The sequence below is a fragment of the Lathamus discolor genome, chromosome 5 (assembly GCF_037157495.1).
Source record: "Lathamus discolor isolate bLatDis1 chromosome 5, bLatDis1.hap1, whole genome shotgun sequence".
In the NCBI taxonomy this organism is placed as follows: Eukaryota; Metazoa; Chordata; class Aves; order Psittaciformes; family Psittacidae; genus Lathamus; species Lathamus discolor.
The window spans coordinates 39,070,954-39,094,543 of record NC_088888.1 but is presented as its reverse complement, the minus strand read 5'-3'; the positions used below and the strand labels follow the sequence as shown (position 1 = coordinate 39,094,543).

Sequence of the window (23,590 nt, the reverse complement as noted above, 5' to 3'; positions counted from 1 at the left end):
TATTGGCACAGTGGCATGTGAAGCAATCACCTCACATAGAGGCACAGCACTTCTAACACATTTATGTTTTTTCTCCCCATTCTTTCTAGATCCAGGAACACTGGAATACCTTAACTTTGACAGACAAAAAGCCCTTAAAGTCTTCGGTTTTGGTTCTTGGGCTTTTTGATAGCAAGGAATAAAAAGCAGAGATGAGGCAGGAGGAGCACTCTATCTAACAGTTCCTGTACCTTGGCACATCACAGTGTCTTCAAGACACAGCTACTGTTCAGTCTCGTCTTCAGCTTTCTTTTGTCACTTCCTCAAAAACTCGATATCATCTGTCATTTTAATGATTTCTTAAAATAATAGCTTGCTTCCCTGTTTGTGTAACACGAATTTGACTTTAAAGACACAAAACCTGGGAATAAAATTGAGAGGGATGTGTAGAACGCTTTAAGTCGTTATTTTAAATTGCTCAGATTTCTAGAAAGTGATGTTTCATTAAGCAAAACATAATTCAAATACAAACAGATTTAGAAAGTCAAAGATGCAATAATTCACGACCCTCTAAATAACAAGTTAATTTTGGAACAAGATTTTCACAGCTTGCCACTGTCACTAACTAATAATAAACGTACTACTTTTGCATGTAGCAAATTAGGTGTTTTCAAATAGTGTGTGAAAGAAATGAGGTCTTAAATCAAACATAAGGTATGCTGTTAAAATAACTATTCTGATAATTTAGCTACCTGAATATAGCTATCTGGATGCTCTTAATGTCTTAAATAACTTTCTTTGAACTTGTATACCAAAATGTTTTGAAATAAGTGTTTACAGTCTCACCCTGTTTCTTTTGTGGCTGGACACTGAACATCCCAAAAAGAGAGTCTTTAAGTGAGGACTTTGTACTTGCAAAACTATCTGGTCCAGGCATTCTGCTGTAGCTGACCTTGCTTGAGCAGGGAGGCCGGACCACAACCTCCAGAGGCCCCTTTCAACCTCCACTAATTGACAATTTTATGATTCTGGGAAATGCAGCATATCGAGGAAAACTAACGCTAGCTCAGAGATGACACCAATGGCTCAGACTGCAAACTGTTGAGATGAGCTGTTAGATGAATGACACTCATTTAATTTCCGATATCCACACACATACCCCCCACTCCCCCTAATAAGTATAGGAACTGCATTTTTCTGGTTTTAGAATGAGACATTTTAGCAGGAACAGAGCTCTAACCCCTCTGCCCTCTACAAATACTTTCTAGATTAATACTGGTGACAATCAATTTACTTGCCTGCTTAAAAATAAGCAAAACAAACAAAATAATAATTTTATTTAAATGAAGGAACAACAAAATTTTTAGTGTTATGAAGGTCATGTTATTTAATTCAGACACCCAGGTTCTGTAACACATCTTTTCAAACACAGATACTCTTGTAAAGTGAAGACACCCTAGCTCTGACCCAGCCATAATGGAATATCTAAATTCTGAAACAAGAAATGAATTATTCTTCCTCTGACCAAAGAACTCCTTTAGGCCTTTCAGAGGACGGATGTGGAAGAACACGTATTTTGTTGCTTATGTAGGCCAATCTGAACATCTCATACTGGGAGGAAGCCTATTAAAGTGCTGCCTGACTTATGCATAGACACCACATTGACTGGAAGACAATTCCTGTGCCTGTATTATCAAGCAGTCACATCATATTCTTGTTTTGTTTTTTTTTGTGTGTTTTGTTTTTTTTTGTGTTTTTTTTGTTTGTGTTTGTTTGTTTGTTTTTTGCTTGTTTTGCTTTTTTTTGTTGTTGTTGTTGTTATTTTGTTTGAATCAGTGGAAAAAAGCTAGGCTTTTACAGTATTCTGATTTCCATCAAAAGCCATACACATAGCACCCAGAATATTTCCTGAGTTTTTGGGGTTTTGTTTGTTTTTTAGTACTTAACAATAGTACCAAGAACTTACTTCATTAAAATGAAAGAAATGCAGTGAGTTGAAAGTAAAGGTTTTTTTTTCCTCTTATTATTCTGCACTGAGAGCACTCTGCATGCTTTTCACAAGCACTACTTAATTTTTGAGTTTGGTTAATCATAACTCTATAACTTTTCTTCTTATTATTGTGCAAAGCTTATGATATTGTAACTCCAGAAAAACAAGCCAAAATATTGTAACAGCTAGAGAAGATATTAAGCATAGCAGACATATAGAACACTTGGCATTTAAAACACAAAAGAGGGATTGTAATAGGATAATTCATAAAATCTGTAACACAGAAATTAAATAAAGATAAAAGTATTGCAGACTGCCATAAGCCAGAAACACCTAATAGCATTAAAGAGAAAGGAATGACCACTAGAGTGTATGAGATAATCTAGGTACCCCTCAAGGGCCTGTGCATGCTTCACTTGCTTTATGTGAAGCCTTGCATGACCTTAGAGTACAATGTTGTTAATCAGTTCTCAAAGTCACAGCTGAACACAAGAGAGCCTGGTTGTGCATCTGTAGAAGATACTTATTTCTGGAAAAATTATACTTCTATTTATGTGAAAATGATACTTGGTTATGCAGCACAGAAGTCCAAACCTGCAAATACTTATCCCCATTGACATCATCAAAAATAAAAAAAACAAACGCAGAAAACTGTTTGCAGAATCAAAGTCTAAAGGGTCAAATGAGAGTTGTTCAAGGTGCCTGTACACCCATTACAGGGTTTCCAGCTGACAGGAGAAAATGCTGAAGGTAAAAGGAAGTACACTGTCCACAGCAATGTGTCATTCCCATTCAAATCTGGGTAACTATGGGATAGGCAGAATGAGGTGAAGATTGGTAGGAGATTTAGCTTTGTTCTTTTCTTCCTCCCTTATGTCCAGCACAGCTTCCCCTACAATTAAAGGAAGAAGTGTGAGAAAGAAGAGAAACTACCCCAAAGAGCACTGTAGGAAGCAAACTGCAGTTCTGATAAGTTGTTCTGTTTCTCCATTAATCGCAGGACAGCACCATTACAGAGAATCTTTGAGGAGACTTATATTTTGCCAAATGAACCATAACACATTATTAGGTATCAATACATGCCAGATAGTACAAAGATTAGATTACTGAAACTAAAGTTCTAATCAGAAAATACAGACATCATAAAAATAGTGGAATAATTGTAACCCAAATTTGAATAGTGGACAAAATGCTGTATTAAAGAAAAAAACACAACAAAACAAAAACAAAACAAACCAAACAAGCAAACAATAAACAGCTGTCTTGGTTTTGTTTGAAGAAAACTGCTAACCAATGAAATATAGTGAAGCAAGCAGCTGAAATAAGTGGATCACACAGTCACGCTGATAAAGAAAGAAGGGGAGAGAATTACTTGGCATCACTTGAGAACCTGTTGGCTCCCAAGAATGACTAAAATGAAGAAACCTTACTGGTGCTTTAAGTGACTATTAATACCAACACAACCTTTAATACCTAACGATGCTCACAGAATTCCTATGGAAGGGCAATTCAGGGGAAAAAAAAAAAAAAAATAAAAAGAAGAGTCCAAAGGTTTCAGCAGTTACTCCAAAAAAAGAGATGAAGAGTTCTTATGCAAGAAGGTAACCAATAGAGTGAGTAAGGCATAAGACAGTAATCAGTTCTGCCTGGGAAGCAGCTTAACAACTTTGCCATTCACAACTGAAGGACCTGCTAGAGACCAATTTACCTAGCTATATTATCATGACCATTCTTCACTAGCCATAGAGGCCACAAATCCTTAGAGTCAGAATGCCTTGTCAAAAATTCCTCTACTCCTAGGGACCATCATACTTACCTCTCAAAGATGGTGAAGAAGTAAAAGCTTTCAAGAAAAATCTGTTTGATTTAATACCTACTGCAGGATATTTATTTCTTTTTAAAACAATTACTTTAGCAGATACACAGACAGGAATACGCTCCCACAAAAATATAACAACTATATATCCATCATTTCAGCCAATATTTGAAGTACAAGAAAGAAAAAGAGCTACCTTTTTGAAAACTCAATGACAGAAATCTTTGAAATGTCTTTTCTCTCTCCTTACTTTGGTATTTTACTTTAAACACAAGATTAGATTACACATGCATTGAACTGAATAAATGACTTTTTGAAATGGTTTTATCTTTATATAACCAGACTGAATTATACTGTAGCTTCACTTTCACCACATGCTTCCTGATCAGGACATGGTCTGATTCCTTTTCAAGCACATGTACCAGAAGTGAATAAATATAACTTCTTTTGTTAGAAAATTCAATACAAGTCAGGCAGTTTGGAGGCTCTGTAGAGGAGCAAAGGCATAGCCTTGCTCATGGGTATATTTCAAGATTGACATCAGCATTGTCAATCCGTTTGCAAGAAGAGGCTGGCCAGATTCATAAAGGTAACATCTCTGAGTGCTGTCAGCCTTGCGGTACAGGGTATCTCCAGAGGCTGGCCCTGGGTTTCTTGGCAGCTGTTTATATGCTACTAACTTCAGTGGTCACAGAGAATGTACCTTATGGGAAGAGGTTTGACTGTTCTTTTTGTTGCTGTGAACAAAACAAGAAAAAAGACAAACTGAATTTGCAATCTGAAAACTGCAAATAGCATTTGCATGCCAAAAAAGCAAAGTCTCTGGTTCCTAATTTTACCAGAAATATGGGCAGACTTGTCTCCTGTGCAAAGTGAAATAAGTATAGGGTAATTAGTGGGGAGGAAAAATGTTTTAAAATGTTTCAAATAACCAAAGATTGCTTATAGAGAAGAAAGCAAGACAAAGAAAGAAGTACATACACATATGTATTTATAAATGCATATATTCACATATGTATACATATGCATTATATGTAAATAACTACAAAGAAATTTCACCACTCCATTTTGCTTAATAAATCTGTAGGCATATGGACACTTAAGAGTAACACAGAACTGAAACTGACTCAGATAAGTTTTTGTTGAAATTTATAGTTTTAGAAAAACTCTGAGGAAGACCTGAAATTTTTGCACAAAGAAGCTGCACATAAGCCAATTCATGCAGTCAGCAGAGTAGGCATAATTTTTTCCTCTTATCTTCCTATCTAGCAATGCACATTTGTTCTACTATTTTAATCACTATTCATTAATACTGAGCTTTTGTTTGTCAGTATATTCAACCACAGCCTCAGCTGATCTCCAGGGATCAAATGTAAGACAGGTCCTCTCTGCAAGAGGAAGTTATGAGTGTAATTGGAGAAATTATTTTAAAAAAAATAGGAAAAATTTTGATGGACAACTACTTTTTTCCATCCTGCTTACTGCATTTCAGTTCCACTAGTACGGAATTACTTTTAAATTTCTTTGTACTGATATAAAAACATGTTTTCACTGGTGCCATTTTTTTGGTAGTATTCTAACATTCACTTGATAGCGCAATATCACTACTATGTATGAACTTGCACTGGGAAAATGATCCTTTTTGTAATGGTCTCCATTGTCATCAGTCTTCAAATGCCTTCATGCAGCTCCCTTAAGGTGTCACAAACACTGATGGAACTTAACAAGAAAACCCCTATGATTTATTTCTTGTCATTTTCAAACCACATGGTGAATCTGCATCTTTTTGCACTAAGTTTGTAACAGTTATTTATAAACAATTCTAACTCGACTTTGTGTTTCAAGTTCCACCAGAGGACTGAATTTATTTTCATTGTCCCTACCTCACCTTGCTCTGGATTTTCCCTTTAGGGAAAATTTAGTTTTGTTGCTATCTTTGTTGATAACAATCTTAAATCTGTCACATTAAAATTTACACTAAAATGCTTATTGTGATTTATCATTATATAGAAATACTATTTCTGCATTGCTTAGTATTTCAAAATTGTTAAGTTTTAAAGTAAACGTATTTAAGTACATTAAATGAAGTTTTATGCAAATACAGTCATTTGGAGGAAGAAAGGATTTCTCTGGCAAAGAGTTAAGAAACTTAGAACACTACTAGGTTTCTCTTATAGAAGAAACTAAAGAACATAGACTGGCTTCTGAAACTGCCTTGTCTTCAGAGTCAGCCTTTAATAACATCCAAAAAATAAGGGAGAGGAAGAGGAAGAAACAGCTCTGAACAAGCTGATAAGAAAAAAATATTTCTAGCTAATAATCCCATTAAAATTACACCGATCACTTCTGAACAATTACAAGACTGTAATGCACACTCTGTTGTTTATAACCACCAATATAAAATATGTAAACTATTCTCCTTACACTGATTGTCAACTCAATCCAGTCCTATAGCAGCCTATTCCACACCACTGATATAGAGAGAAATAAAAGTGTATGCCCATTATACATACCTATTTTCCCCCCTTTTTTTCCTTGATTTTGGGGGTGGGGGGGGATTTTTCTTGGGTTTTTTTTTATTTATTTTAATGTTGTCTCTGTGTTTTTGGTTGGTTGGGCTTTTTGTTGGTGTTGAGTTTTCTTCCTTTTTATTTCATTTTTGTGGTTCTGTTTTAAATGGTATTGGATTGTTGTGGGTTTTTTGTGTGTGTCTTTTTGTTTGTGGGTTGTCTTTTTTTTTGTGGTTTTGTTTGATGGAATTTGGTTTTGGTTTGTTTTTTTGTTTGGTTGCTTGGTTTGGTTTGTGTGTGTGTGTGCATGTGTTTTTAGTTGTTTTCATGGAGTTTGTTTTGTTTTGTTTATCCCAATCCATTTCAGAGCTGATACTCACAATCGTAAACACAATGCACTTGTCACAGCCAGGAGAAGGCTGACAAATTCTTCAATTTAGCTTGAAAAAACATCCCTTGCAGCCTGGCAAAGGCAAGTCACAGAGGTGCAGAGGGGAGCCACAAATACACAAGCTAAGCAGCAGATATATAATATAAGCAGCAGAGCAGAAGCAGCAGTGTGGTGCTCTGTCAAGGGGCTGTGCTCTGTTCTGTAGAGGAAGGCAAGAAAAACCCCACAGACACTTGCAAGCCCACTATGGGGGGGAAAAAAAAAAAAACACAAACAACAACCTTCTTCCCCTCAGCTGCAGGGCACACGAGGCTATCTCAGAGCAGCTTTCAAATATCTTAAAGAGGCCTTTAAGAAAGATAGGGAGAGACATTTTATCAGGGCCTGTTACCATAGAACAAGGGGTAACAGGTTTTAAATTAAATGAGGGAAGATTCAGGTTGGACATAAGGAAAAAATTCTTTACAATGAGGGTGGTGAAACACTGGCACTTTGCCTAGAGAGATGGTAGATGCACCATCCTTGGAGACATTCAAGGTCAGGCTGAATGGGCTTCTGGGCAACCTGATCTAGTTGAAGATGCATCTGCTCATTGCAGAGCGGTTGGACTAGATGAGTTTTGAAGGTCCCTTCCAAACCCAAATATTCTATGATTCATAACATTTCTCAAATGTATTTCTCTATCCCTTCTTGTTTTCCCACACAAAACTCTGTACCCCTATGCCCCCGAAACTGATGCGCATCAAAAATATTCTAGATTCTAGAATTCAGATTAGTACCTTGCCCCAGATGTCTATTGAAAGCCATATGTATACACGTCCTATCGAATTTCATACATTCTCCTAAAATGTTGGTTTGAATTAGGCCTTTCTAAAATCTGATAATGATCCCATGTAAGCTATTACACTGAGGAACTGAATTGTTATTTAAAACATTACCTATGACAACAGTTACTGTTCCATATTAGATCATTAAGTGACTCTGAAGTGTCAAGCAACATTTAATATTAAATACAGTATTATTAAATATATGACATATTTAGACATATTAAGATAAGACAGAGAACGTATGAGCAGTCCTTCATGTGTTTGATTTCAGAAATTACATACTGGTACTTTTGCCTCATACAGCTCTTCTAAAGTTTTGCAAAGTTTCTGCAAATTAAAATTATTTTGCCATGTGCATATTTAGGTTTTTTCTGCCTTGCTGCTTCATTCTATCTCCAATATTTGCACTCTTGTTTCTCTATGCTGTAAGTACCAAACACATCTTCCACAAATACTTATTCTTTCCAATTGTTGTTAAATTACAATAATAAGAGTTTGACACTACTGCTATAGCAGATGTCAATGATTTTTATGACTCAAAAATTACCTAGAAAAACAAACCACACTGGAAAGCAAACGTTCAGGTTCCTTTTTTTTTTTTTTTTAAACAGAGTTTTATAAAGTTAAATATACAGAATGTTTTTTCTGTATATCTAAAGCTGGATCACATTTATTCTTGTGGATTTTATTGAAGACATAGCGGCCTAAAGGGATTATTAAATTATCAACACAAACGCTAATCACCAACTCTTTATGACTTTGTTAGATTTAATAGCTCTGTTTCTTTAACTTTAAACAATTATCTAAGTTATCTTCTAAAAATTAGGCTTTAATCGATTTAGTGTTCATAATTTTTCAATGCTCTTTATAGGAGTGTTTAGCAATTTACTTATTTTTATTTGATTTCTGCTTCAGTGACAGACTATGCTCTCTACATCTTTTTCAGTTCACTGAATTGTCTATATCTTCACTTTTTTCTTAGTGGAATGCACTTCCTGAAGAACTCATGGTAATGCATTAAAAATTAAATTTCTCAAAACTAACTCAATTAAATAGATACTCATTAGCAGCAACTAAAATAATGTGTTCTGTATATATTCTCTCTAGGACACTGACAGTAAAGGATAAGAAGTGTTGGATAGAACTGAAATTGGGGAAATAAAATTGAGGAGATGCACTATATGTTGTATGAAGTTAGAAATGCAGGTTACATAAATCAATTCACAAAAGAAAAAACATTCAAATGTGATTGTTCCAAATATTCCTAGAGCTGGCTGTTTCAAAAACACTTAGAAGTACCAGAGTCATACATACCTAAATGTACAAACATGTATAAGTGTAAAGTATCAGCAGTGAGTCAACAGACACTCCCTGATATGACATCTTCCTACCTTTGATAATTTCTTTCAGTTAAGCAGAAAATGAATGCAATTTTCTGCCTTTACTACTCCTGCTAATATTCAATTAATCAGAACAGAGTAGCTCTGTTCTGAACTACTTAGTAACTGAAAGTGGCTGAAAAGAGGTCATGGCTGGAAAAGCTGGAAAGACATAACAATAAGTACACTCTTTTTTTGATACTGTGGACTATCGAGGATGTCTTGGATTTCAAATATGCCCCAATCCAGTAGAAAAAAACCCACATAAATGTAAAATGGCAAACAGCAACATTCTTCATAAAATCAGCTTCTTAAGGAAATAAATTCATGTATACTTAAATTTAAAATATGTTCATTTTTTGATACATGCTATCAATCCATGTGCACATACGCATTTCTGTGCATATATACACAAAACCAACACTTTAGCTGAACTACACTTGAATTTTCACACAATAGACACATCATTTCTCTATACTTTGTTTCTGAAGAGCATTTATCTGTCTCCCATCTTCCATCAATGATTTATTAATGACACATTGATCATTGGTTACTGAATATCAATTCATTAAAAACATGAAAGCAGTGTCTTTTTTTTTAAGAGGGCAGAGTTCTCATTGTTACACCTGACATTATAAAATTTTCTTCAGCTGTCGCATTTAAATTTATTGTTACCCATTTTTAAAATATTATAAAAGAAATTAGAAATAGCAAAAAGTGATGGTCCAACAGCTCTCAGCTCACTGAAGTGCACGATTAGCCAAATGGCCGGCTGCTCAGCAGACAGCAACAGCTGAAATTCCTCCCCAGAACTTTCCCATAATACCGCAGATGAGATCTGAAACGAACATGCATCTGCTGTTTGGCCTCTTGTTCCTGCAGACCTCAGGTCTCTCTTAAAATTATTAGGCTTGCTAATTAGCTTCACCTGTGAGGGTAACGCTTTGAAATGTGAATATATCTCCAAAGACAACTGGATTGTGACCTCCAATAACATTTCTCATAGGTCATTATATTTCTAGTAGAAATGTGATAATGTTCAGCTATTACGAACCTTGCCTGGAGCAAAACCAACCAGAGTTGATAATTTTGTCCTCTGTGTAAAGTAATTAATTTTAAAAAGTAAGAAACGAAAGTCACCAACACCTGAAAATACCTATGAAGAAAAGACCTACTGTTGGCTTGCAAGTTTCAAAAATGTCTCTTTGAACAACATTTCACAAACATCTGCTACTCTGCTTTTCTTAACATTGCAAATGAATTCTAAACTTTAATACTCAAACTTACAGCACTTGCACAAAATATATACATACATTCATTAGCTAGCATTTTTCATTGATTGCTCATATGCAAGCAGACATACTCTAAGGTTTCCACAAAATATTATGAAGTAAGGTCTACCAAATTTTCCACATGATGTACTTGGATGGCTGACACATTTCACTTTTAGAACTATTAATTCACCCCAAAATATTGAAACTGTTAAGTTTGTGCATCTTGCAACATGCATTAAAATATATAAACACAGAAATCTGCAAAACTAGCTGACTGTATTAATCATGCCATAGCTAAGAACAGCAGAGAAGACACAACTAACATACAGCCTACTGATAACATTCTGCAATCAGCAGGCTTCAAGTGAAACTTCAAATGAAAAATAAAATTGAATTACTGAAATAAATGTAAATTTACATTAGAAATAAAATTCACTTGACTATCTCAGAAATTCTTAGCAGTAGCTGTTTCAAAAGCATGCAAGCATACTACAAGTCATATAGATTTATATTCAAAACAGCAGGTAGTCTAGATTCTCCCTTCCAGTTACCCTTCCTGTCAACTGCACACCAACACAAAATGCCAAGAAAATGTCCCAGAGGAACACTGACACGCTTGTGAGGTGGGCTGATGCCAACCTCATGAAGTTTAACCATGCCAAGTGCAAGGTTCTACACCTGGATCAGGGCAATCCCAGGCACAGCGCCAGGTTAGGCAGAAAAGAGATTCAGAGCAGCCCTGCGAAGGACCTGGGGGTGTTGGTCAATGATAAAATGAACATGAGCCTGCTGCAGTGTGCGCTCGCAGCCCAGAAAGCCAACCATATCCTAGGCTGCATCAAAAGGAGCGTGACCAGCAGGACGAAGGAGGTGATCCTGCCCCTCTACTCTGCTCTTGTGAGACCTCACCTGGAGTATTGTGGACAGTTCCAGTGCCCTCGACATAAAAAGGACATGGAATTGTTGGACCAAGTCCAGAGAAGGGCCACAAGGATGATCGGGGGACTGGAGCACCTCCTGCATGAAGACAGGCTGAGAAAGTTTGGGCTGTTGAGCCTGGAGAAGAGAAGGCTGCGTGGAGACCTCATAGCAGCCTTTCCAGTATCGGAAGGGGGCTTATAAGGATGGTGGGGAGGGAGTCTTTATTAGGGACTGTAGTGATAGGACAAGGGGTAATGGGTTCAAACTTAAACAGGGGAAGTTTAGATTGGATATAAGGAAGAAATTCTTTCCTGTAAGGGTGGTGAGGCACTGGAATGGGTTGTGCAAGGAAGTTTTGAATGCTCCATCCCTGGTGGTGATCAAGTCCAGGGTGGACGAAGCCTTGGGTGGGATGGTTTAGTGTGAGGTGTCCCTGCCCATGGCAGGGGGGTTTGGGCACTAGATGATCTTTAGGTTTTTTCCAACCCTAACTATTCTAGGATTCTAAGGTAGAAGAACTTCCACACCAAAAAGAAGGGAAAGTAGGCAGGTTTTGTTCTCCTAGGTGGAGAGCAAAGATCATGCTTTATGTTTAGCAAAGTTGATGAGTGAAGTTGTATAAAGTCCTCCTCTTTTGTGCCCTGTCAAAGGACATGTACTGTATTGAAGCATATTGTACAATAGCTTCATTAATCTATTCTTTTCTTCACAAACATGGAGAAGCTATAAGTTTTCTTACTGATGCAGTTGCAGTGCAGATCTTAATAGATTCAGAGGTAAACCAGTAAGAATTGCAATGCTGTCCTGTAACTGCCATATGCGGCTGCTGTATAGTAGTGGTTAAATTCAATGTAAAGACTAAGGCTACTGGATTTCATGCATAAGGCATATGTTCCAGAAGCCCATGGTACAAGTGTCTGAGTCTAAATCCCACCATATGCACCACTAAAGAATGAAGGTCTATTCTGGGCATTATTAGATTTTGTTCACCTTTCAAAATACCAACAGAAGTGCCAACAAATATTTTTCTTTCCATGTTTTTGCTTGTATGACAACTCAATTATTACAGCTGTAACAATCAGTACTCTATAGACTACCTTAGTGGGGAAAAGCAAAAAAAAAGCTCTAAATCCATTAGTAACAGTTCTTAGTTTGAGATTTAATTTCTTACTTTAAATAAGTGATTCTTAAGAAATCCCATTAATTTCAGGAACATTAGGAGAAAAAGCAGCACGCATTGTCCCTGATGGTCATAGTACTTAGACAAAGTAGATTTAATTCTTAACATAATCTTTTCCCAGTCCTCTTTGAACTACTCAAGGTATATAAAGACAATAGAATGTAACAGCCAGAGATTTGGAGCAGAGACCACATTATCAACACAGGTCACAGCAAGGGAAAATGTTCTTTAAAAAAGATGAGCTAAATAAGGATTTAATAAATTGCCTGGATTATAAGGGCCCAAAGGGTAATTTTAGGATCCTATATCTCTGAAGCAAATAGAAATAGCAAGTAGAAGTCAAGAATAAGGTGCTATTTACTCTTCTGAAAAAACAGCACATGGGTAATGTCTTTTAATGGACACTGTCTGCATTTTGATCTCAAAGGGAACAGGAAGTTCCTGGTAAAACTCTTCTTCAGATAACAGCAAAACTGACCTGAATAAATTTGTAGGCCAGCTTCTTCACTTTGAAAATATTTGTAGTTCTTACATTTTTATTTCAAATCAATGTACAATATTAATGAGCACTATGGAACAGCATATAGAGGTCAAAAAGGAACTTGTCACACCTTCTATATCAAGAATAGTCATAAATATCAAAACACAAGTTACTACATTACAAAAATTCTAAATCCCATAATGAGCTGGAGTCTTCTTTTGTCAGGTAAAACACACAGGAAAAGCCCAAAACTGAAAATCATTCTCATATATATTTATTGCAAAGCAAATGATTCTATCCCCTACCACTTTGGAAATACTACCCCCAAAAAATTAAACTCATGAGTCTCAGTCTTGACTCTACACTCTATAGCAATGGACATAAGTGAGCAGGAATGACAGGGGGATGGCACATGAAAAAAAAAAAAAAACAACAAAAGACACCAAAAAAAAAAAAAGCCAATTAAGATATAGGGAGCTAGGGAGAAGCTTGGGAAGCTCAAAGTAGTCCCACCAGAACCAGATTAATGCATAGCTATCCCTAATGACATGCATAGTCATTCATCCTTTATTGACTGAAGGAGAACTGCCTACTGAATTTCTAACAGGACTTCCTACAGTACATTCACTTCAAGTTTTTCCCTCTAAGTACTGACCTTCTCCAATACTCTTCCGCCTATGCAGTCTAATGTGATCACAGTCTGGATTCACTTGGCTGAAAAGAATTAAGACAAAGACCTTACATCGCAGTTACCCTTGAACATGAAGCATACGCACTTCTAATTCCCACCGCTAGCAAAATGAAGCTCTCAGTTCCAACTCTAGAGTTAGGAAGACCAAATAGTAAAAAAAAAAAAAAAAAAGTATTACAAAATTCCACTGGCTAAACAATTTTTTTTTCCCCAAGATTATGAAGTAGGGATTTATTTGATAAATATTTCTAATAACAAACCAGAAAATACTACTACTTCTGGAGAATTCTTTCTACCTATTCAGTGACAGCAAGCTCCATTTATCTTTTACATTTATCTGTATTCTCTTGGAAGCTAAAAATAATGGTGCCTGTAGGAATTGTAGCCTACCTAGTTTATGAAAGATGACGTGAGGCACTTCTGTTCTGCACGTTTTATTTTTACACTGCTTAACACTGCTATTATTCCCAAGACTGATTTATCAGTGCCCTGGGGTACTCCTAACCCCTTTTGATGTTATTTCTACTGGAAACAGTTGACAAAAGCAGATCTGCCCTTGAGGATTGCACAGTTTTAGTGTTTGTTTCAACTTTCAGCCATTTGCTCAACCTATTAAGCGCTTCTTCAAAGGCATAAAAGAGCAACCCATCACCTTGAATGCTACAGAAAAAAAATAAATAAAATGCATAAAGGCTGCCAATTCACACTAACTCTGCTGTAGATAAGCAGAATACATTGGAAGGCATCACACTACATGGAATACTGCCTATGGATTTAGCGTAACCCTGTAAGGGTATTTGGCTCTGAAGTATTTCACTCTGTTGCTCTGAGCTGCATGAAAATATTCATATCGAATATAAACTAAAGGCAAACAGAAAGCATGCCTAATGTAAACTTGAGAATAAAAATTGGCAATAGACGTAAACATTGCCTCCACTTTGTATTTTTTCTCTATACCATGGAGTACACTACTGCTTTAATTCAATTTTTATGAGCTCTGCAAACCTTGCTAAAACCATACAAAATCCATGCCAAGAATCTTGGAGCTTAATTGCTCTGCTTGTGGTGGACTAACTGTCCATGATAAATGGACAGAAAGAACTAGAGAAATTGTATATCATGCTGCAAACAACACTTAAGAAATACAGAAATAGTACCTGGTTGTCATCTTTTCTGATACAAATTTTGCTGACAAACAGAAAAATGTATTTTGAAGACATTGTGATTTTTTTTATTTTACTGTAGTGAAGGTAATACAAAGTAATAGTTAATATACCCAATACAGTTCTTCCCCTTTTGCACCTGAATGCTAGAGAATGACAACAGTAAGTTTCAGAAAATGCTACAAACTCCAGAGTGTCCTGGATGCTACTTTTCAACTGCATAGAAGTATTAGAAAGTAATCACCAGCACAACTACAGATAGTCACTTAAATTTTTAACTAAAGTAAAAAGGTTATGGGTATTTGTATAATGTAAATTATATATAAATATTCCAAAAACATTAGGTTGAAGAACTGGAAACTTAAAATACAGCAGATTTCATAAATAGCCCAAGAATCTACAATGACCTTTGTGCAGCACCGATAAATTATTTCATTGTTCGATCTCTATCTCTTTTCAAAATAGAGTTATCTTTGACCATCCTTGCAACAGGAAAACAAACAAACAAACAAACAAAAAAAAAAACCCCAAACCCTAGAAATTGAAACTAAACTAATTTCTTTCACAGCTTTAATTGGAAAATAAGTTAACTCATCTAAATGTAAAGGTGAAGTTTAGAAACTCATGAGATTTGCATATAAAACAAACCCAAAAGATAATATTGGTCTTGGTACCTCTGTTCTTGGTATCGCCTGCAAACGTTTAATATTACACAAAACTGTACAACAGACTTAAGGCTTCAAAAAAAAAAAATAATAAAAATAAATCAAGCTTCTGAAATATAATCAACATTTAATGCACGGATACACTCTCAAAAATTTAGTTACCCTTGAATGTACACACTTCTCACCGCTAGGAAAATGAAACTCATTTCCAACTCTAGGAAGATGGACATGTGTATCAATATTTTGACATGGTCAGACAAAACAATTTTCTTCCATTTTACTTCTTGTAACATGGCCTAGAGAAAGTGGGTTTAGAATTATTATTATGATTTTTTTTTTTTTTTTTTAGAGAGGAGAGCTTAAGAAAAACACATTAAGTTGTCAGGAACAGACAACTTTTCCTGCAGTTTAGAAATACTTGAAGTACTTGAGAAGCCAGTGGACACAGGTCCTGGAGATAGATATTCTTTATCCCACAAAGCTCAGTTTGTTAGTTCAGCAATTTTACCCCTTCATTGTACTCACAGTTTTTGTTGATGTGTTTTGATGCTCCCCAACCCCTGCACATGGAATATTATTACATGAATAATCCTTTTCCATGCCATCTTACCACTAGGGTAAGAAGTGTACTGCCATTGCAGACCTAGTTTCCGCAATGAGCCTTTACGTTTTCAGCTTTAAGATTATCCCAAGCTGGCTGTGACAAATAGCCAGGCTACCTACCACAGTACTGTGTGGCACATCTGTCAGTCATTGCCATTTGTCTTGGAATTAGGATCAGCCACTATCCCTCTTTCATTAAGCAGGACAGATGCATACCAGGGCTCTGCACTTCAGTAGGGCAAACCATTCCTTTTGCCCAATGAATTGTTAGGAGGCACAGGAGAACTAGCCACTTTTAAGTAGTTTAGTCTGCACCCTTGCTGCAAAATGCTGAGGTACCAGTTTAACCTGTACCTAGAACCCAGTTCTGCAAATATACCACAGAAGACAGTGCCAAAATCTCTTCCCAGAAGATACTTTATAAGAACCAATCCTGACTTCAAGCATTGCTTGCAACTTCAATTTTGACCAACAGCTACTTTACAATTCTCATTGGTATGCATTTTCATGCAAGGAACAGTGCTACCTGCACTAAGACAGAATCAAGGTACAAGAGTTCAATGTTAGTTAACCATGAAAGAGAGAAGTAATTGAAATAATATTGCCTACTTCCTTCATTTTGTGCAGTTCCGCAGTACAAAAGACCTTCTTATGAGTAAGAGATTAGGAGGTGTCCAGAAGAATAGAGGTCACCCACAAAATCTTATTAAATATTCCATAAGGCAGAAGAGATATCATCCTCATCTTCATTTCACTGCATCACTTGAGGAACAAAAGAGAAACCTACACCTATAGCTCTAGGAAGTATAAGGAGTCAAAATCTGAATACATAAACACGAGTCCATTTTCAACCTTTAAAACTGCAAGAAAGCTGCTGGATTACTCTCCTGCTCACTCTTGGGATAACTGATTTCAGTGCTGCCTGCCAAACAATTAATTACACAGCCAACAAGACATACCGAGCCAGAATATTCTCCTGACTTTATGGAGATTGAAAGGGATAAAGACAGCCTACAGAGCAGTTGTATGATACCTGCCATCTATTCCTCTTATGTCACAGGCTTCTGAGATCCTGCTACTATCAAATAAAATCTGTCGGCCATTCAGAAAACTAAACTGCACTTTTATTACCTAAAAAGTATCTCTGTGCTCTGTAATGGAAGACAAACCTATTTATGAACAACTCAATCTGCTATATAATATAAATGCAAGACTGAAAGACTTGTTATGTGTATGAATAACTTCAAAGAAGCTGTTGTCCCCATCATAGATAGGTAACTAAAAATTGCAGGTGCTTGTCAGATGCTCAGGTGCCCACATCCTACCCTGTTTCTTAGAGTATTAAGGCAGATCTACAAACTTTTAGAAATAAAATACTTCAAGATCACTTAATGCCATCTCAGAAGGGGTCCTGTAAGCTAGAAAGAATGTGAATAGCATGAGGCCAAGAGGAAGATGTGTCTTTCTTCCCTGTTTAGTGTATAAATCCAGTAAATTTATTCGTAAATAAATACTCCCAGATTGTGTGCTGAGCTAGAAATCTACCGAAACTTAGGTCTCCTATAGTTATTTGATGCCTTAAAATAATGAGAATTGATATGCTTTTGTGACATGTCAACAAGAATATCATTAAACTTTACTAATACATTTTTGAAAACCAATAGTTAGCTCTGGGAGCTGTTCAGCTAAGCAAATCCAGAAAAATAAGTCTTATCTCTTTCTTCCCTTTAGGATTTTGCCAAAAAATGGAGGAAAAATTACAACTTCATGAATATGAGTGAATAAGTCTGTACTGAATATATCAATTCAGGAAAATGCCAACATAACCATTTCAAATTTTACAGAAATAATTACAACCAGATCTCAAACCTAACTAAGTATATTTATGGCTGATATTCTTCCCTTTTACTCTCAGAACAGGAACTTCATATTATCCTTAATTACAGAGAGGTTAATGCTGCTGCATACTTAACTACTGGGGACAAGCTATCTAAACTAATTCAGCATGTCCTGCCTGCAAGGTAGTTTCTGGACAGCAGTGGTGTAAATGCTGTGTATATGGGAAGTGATGGACAACATACTCTTCTCTGCACTGCCTAATTATCTTTGAATCTTTAAGAGTCATTTTCTTGAGCCAAATAATGTCAGCAACCAACCAGTTGTTATCAGTGCAGTAGCATGCAAGTACAACAGAATATAATTATACTAGCTCTGTGACAGAACCAGAACAACAACCTAGTATTTTCAATAGGAAGTTTACTTCCAGGAACCCAGCTTTTCTTCCCCCAAAAGATCTGCTACCAGTTTCAATCACGCTTCCTGCTATCCTGTAAGATTTTTCTAAATTCCTTCTAATGTAAAATCCAGACTAATCAATAGCAGTATATAACATGGTGTTATTAGTTTTGAAAATCCACCCCAAAACATCTCCTAATCAGGAGATAAATGTGTTTCAGGTAATTCTTCACAAAAATGGTAGCCGTCTTTCTTGGGCAATTAGTTTTTAATCCATGCATTTGCAAGTAACAGCGTTCTTGAATGTATGTGCCCAAATACCATATGATAAGATGGATTACAGTACTTAGAACTGCAGCAAACAAGAAGATAAGAACAGATGCACTTTACTTTGATTTATAAAGCAAACAGCAAAAAGTTCCTTTCTGCAGGAACAGTTTGTCCCCCTCAAGATTTAGGCTTTCTTTCATTGGCTCTTAAATACAGATTAGTATCAAAGGTCTACACATGCTAATATCTTGAGCACCTGAGGTTGTAGGAACTTAAGCAATTATATCTCCATGTGCTACTCAATTAAGGTACAAAAATATAAATTGTAATGTAATATAAAAAGAAAATATAAATTGTAATGCCAGCAAAATAAAAAAGACACCTCAAAACGTGGCTCACACTCCACCATGATACTAGGGAAAACAAATGCTTAGAAGGAAAAACAGCAGAGAAAAAAAAGCTCCTTGAAATTGATGAGTAGTCTGAAGCACCAAGACTGTGCATCTCTGACAATTTTTGTTGTACTTACCTAATATCTGTGCATGTTATACATGTGATACAGCGACTGTTTGTTGTAACGAGGTTCAAAGACACAGATGTTTCACTGTCACTGGTTGGGTGTGCTCCACATTTAAAGTAAAACTCCTGAAATATTGAAGGAGAGATAAAGAGAAGATCACATACCTGCTGCTCATGTCCTTTCTTTATCTTAGGCTAACTGACATATGAGACAACAGACGAATCACCACTGCCAACGGAAAAAGGAGGACAATCATTAGGAAAGGCTTACAAGGAATTCTTTGCAAAAATACCAGTCTAGGTGAGTATCTTGGTTCAGTGATTTCCCTAGCAAAGATCTACTTGTGTACTAATTTGGTATCAGTGTGGCACATTCTATGACTTTCTGGATTTACAGAAAGCAAATTTAGTCAAGACCAGAATACTAAGCATTGTCACTGAATATAAACATTGCCACACTTTCCTTGTTACAGCTGTTACCATTTTTTCAACTCTGAATCCCAGAATTTTAGCTGTTAGTAATGTCTGGCCTTGCTTTTGTGATGTTGGAAAACTATACAATTTTTACCATTGTATTCAAGGGAACTCACATTACATTGCAATTACATATTATATTGTGTTTGAATTAAGTTGCTTTATTCCACGCTTCTTTATATAGCCTCTTAAGACTGTTTCCATTAGCATAATACTTTCTACACAACTGCATGTTTTGTTCTCTTTTCCCCTGCACCCCAGGAAAAGCCACACCAAACATGTTGTGCTTTGATATGCTTTTGTTATAAGAGATTGTTTTAAATGTCCAAATCACTCTATGCGTATGTAAATAAAGGCAGTCTGAAGACATGGGCTTTGCAATAGGAACCACAGATTGCAGTCTGCAGTCTTTGTTCCTATAAGACTTTTTTTTCCAGTATCAAATTGTGGAGGTTTGAAATGAAAACTTTAAGCCCGGAATAAATGAAGTGTGAATTGGAAGGTAAGAGTATAAAAGCATCAGAAGAAATGACAAGAAAGTGGCATAAATTTCTGACAGGTGTTGATGGCATCAAGATATTAAGATTGCAGATGATTCTGAGGACAACCAAAACAGGGGGAGGGAAGGAAGGGGAAGGGAAGAGGAGAGGAATCTTAAGGGGAAATAATAAAGTGCAGCAAAAGAAAAAGACACAGTGACAGTGAATAAAATCAGCAGCATTTCCAAGTGACTCACAGAGGTGGGACAGGAGGAAAGGAAAAAATTACCATTACTGTCAACTTCTTTAGGGTGCAAAAGTCACATTCAAAACTCAGCATTAACAACCCAAAAGCTGTACAAAAAGACTTGCTTTGCAGTGTTTCCCAGCACCATTGTAAGTTTCTAGCTAGACTACCTGGACACATATTTTGGTGCTTGGTAGTGTATGAAAGCAAGAGAATGAGTGTGGCTGAAAGAAATAAGTTTTAATACAAAAATTAGCTTCCCTTCTATACAGACTTGCACTGAGAATTTATGACAATACTGTACTAAAATCAGTCCATTGCCTTGAGCCTCACATTAGGAAGTTCTTCGTTCATCTGCAAAACAACTGTCAACCACTGTTTCTTCTCAGTGATGATCATTTAGAGATATTGTGTATTTCCACATAAGACAAATACAGTACTATGCAGTAATACCTCTAAGGTGAAAACTGGTAACTGGGATATGAGAAGTGTAATACAACTTTCCTCTTAGGTTAAGTCAACCCTGCTTCTCAGCACCGAAATACACATTTGACACAAAATATTCAAACTCCACTGTAAGTTAAGGACTCACTGTCTGAGGCATGTGTGGTAGCAGTTTAAGAGAACTAAGAGGTCAGAGTGCAGTTTAAAGGCAAATAACCAAGGCATCTTTCTGTCCAGTTTCCTAACATCAGGAACTAGCCCCAAACAAGAAAACACTCTTGAACATACCCTTAGGCAAGACTTTAGACTTTCTATGGTTTTTCTTTTGTTCAAGACCCAGTTACATACACTTTAAATATCAGCTAAACTTGAAGCACTTCAGCAGTCAAGAATGAGTCAGTGGAACTACACCTTCACCCAGAGTACCTGAAAACTTTACAAAAATGTGTAACTTTATTTTCAGCCTATAAAAATGTATCCATTAATCCTTATATTATTTACTAATGGGTTTTGAAGCTTGGGTTTTCTTTGCCTTTTAGTTTGATTTTACTTTTTGCTTGAATTAAATGGTAAGAAGGATTTATTTCAATGCAGAAGTCTTGAAAATATCTCCTTGCTTCAGTGGTACTTCTGCATACAACTAAAAGGATATTGACAACACACTATTTCAGAACAGAGAAACTATGGGCAAGGAAGCACACAAAAGAAATATATATATTTTTTAAAACTAGTTCTCCACTATAATAAAACTTCCTTTGGGTCAAAAGCAAAGAGAATAATAGAGGAACAGAGTTATATAACACTACAAATAGCTTTAGACTTTTTATTTTTGCTATAAAGCACCTGTTTACTGATTCTAGTTGTTTTTGATAATACCTAACAATGGCTGTAAGTTTCTCATCATGAAGCCTGTTTAATGAAGATTAAAGGGAAATAAAGCAATACATTTCTTATTCCATACTCAAAGTTATATGGATAGTGCCTAAAACTCAGAAGGGAAGGAGGAAAAAAGGGAGGCAAGTCAAGAGTCTTGTGCTACAATCCCAAAATATTTTATCTGTAGTGTTAGGAAAATTACTTCTGTATACTTGGCTTATCAGGATGGAAACTGCTTTAAGAAAATTCCCCTATTAATTACATTTACAATGTGTTTTGGTGTTGTTGAATGGGGGACATTATAGAATTTGAAAATACTATTTTTATTATTTATTTCTAGTAATTTGAAAATACTATAACAAAGGAAAAACAATTGTCTTCTCCAAAGCTATTCACTGAACTCCCCGCTTGAATAAGCTGCAATTAAAGAAATAGCAAATTTTAATATTGAATGCACACAGAAGAGAGAGTTCATTAAAATTATAGGAGAAAAAAACAATCCCTCAATATTATGTCAGGTATTTGTTCAGAAGAAATCTTCAAGATTAAGAATAAAAAAAAGGTCATTTTTAACAAATGTGTTGAGACTAGCGGTACAGTAAAACCTACTTATAAAATGATACCTTTTCTTTTTGCAAGGGTGATCATCCCACAAAATGTGCAGTTCTGTAATAGCAACGCAACAGCCTTCATCTGCAGGCCTGAGACATCAATGCTGTGATGGGAATTTAGAAATACAGGGAGAGACAGGAATCTGAAAAACTCCTTATGCCGAGTGCCTGACAGTTCTGAAATAACATGGGCTACTTTTCACTTTTTTGTTTTAATCATACTAATAAACATTCTGACTGTTCAAAGGCTTTTAAAAAAGTCCTGAACTCAATTAAGTTTCCAGTTGCAAACAAAGATTTATGCGGCCTGGTTTTACACATTACGTAAATTAAAAATCCACAAGTATTTTTGTTACATCTACATTTCCCAGAGACTCAACATACTTCTTGTAATGCAAACACAACTTTTTTATGGCAAGGCGTATACATCTGAAGTTTTAAAGAAATATAACCCATCAGCACATGTTAGGTTATCCATCTTCTTTCAGCAATGGATTTGCTGAAAAAAAAAAAAAAAAAAAAATATAAGGGGGAGAAGAGTTTTGTCACTTCTCACTCTCCAGCCTTGCATGTCAACAGGCATGTAAGTGCACCTATTCTTTTATTTAGTCTTTCACCAATGTATGATAGCCTGAGAAGGAAAATGTGCTGGATCATTTAATCCAAGTCATTTATGTTCCAAGGTTAGTCTCCAAACAAGCAGAGAGACCCTGGAGCCAGCCAATTTAAGGCTAACCTTCTAATTTTACCACAGTCAGTCATACAAGCAGTTGTCACTTAAGCTTGACATCAAAATGTCTCTCTAGACTTGTCTTCTATTATGCTATTTGAGACAATACTTTCAGAATTTTAACTTTATAGTAAAAGACCTTTACAGGGTCATTATGCCAAACATAAAAGGGACAGGCAAAAACTCATGCAGTTTATGTCACTATCTGACCACTTCTGTAATATTTAAAAACAGAACAAACCACATTATTCATCCTTTCTGCACTTGTGTTCTCTCATTTGGTACAAAAATTTCTGATAAATGCATGTGCGGGGAGGTTGTGTTCAGTATTTCTGTTCCACAGTGAGTAAGGATATCAAGAAATTACTGCAAAAGCCAAGACAAAATTTATTGCTTTTCTTAGTTCCAAAAGTGAGTAGTTTTATGGTCACCTTCTACTGCAGTAAATACCTTTAGATCACTTTCTTGCCTAAAGGCATAGGTCCCATGAAATTGTGAACATTCTATTAAACACTACAAATGTCTTCCTTTTGGCAGTGTACCTGATAGATCGCTGTTCAGAGAAGGGAGTAGGCATTGGTCTTCCATACTTTGTCATATCCTTCACTCCTGTTATCACTTGTGTGTCATACAGCATCATAAAATGTGCAAGGGGGAAGAACAGGTTCAAAGATATATGGCCAGTCTTAGCTACTTTTCATGAAACTCAAGAAGAAAATGCTCAAATATATATATAAAAATCCAAAACCACCACCCTCCCCCCCCCCCCCACACACACAAAAAACCACCACAAACCCAACCCAAACCTTCTCTGATATTTTACCCAAAATATCTC

General features: G+C 36.1%; 1 protein-coding gene across 2 annotated transcripts in view; it reads right to left on the bottom strand.

The window, feature by feature from the left end:
• The window catches only part of PRKN (parkin RBR E3 ubiquitin protein ligase), a 730,480-nt gene that overhangs the window by 354,792 nt on the left and 352,098 nt on the right, over positions 1–23,590 (bottom strand). For both annotated transcript variants that reach the window (XM_065680442.1, XM_065680443.1), the window contains one exon: positions 18,905–19,020. In XM_065680442.1, the coding sequence (XP_065536514.1) occupies positions 18,905–19,020 (116 nt within the window). The remainder of the gene's footprint in view (positions 1–18,904; positions 19,021–23,590) is intronic.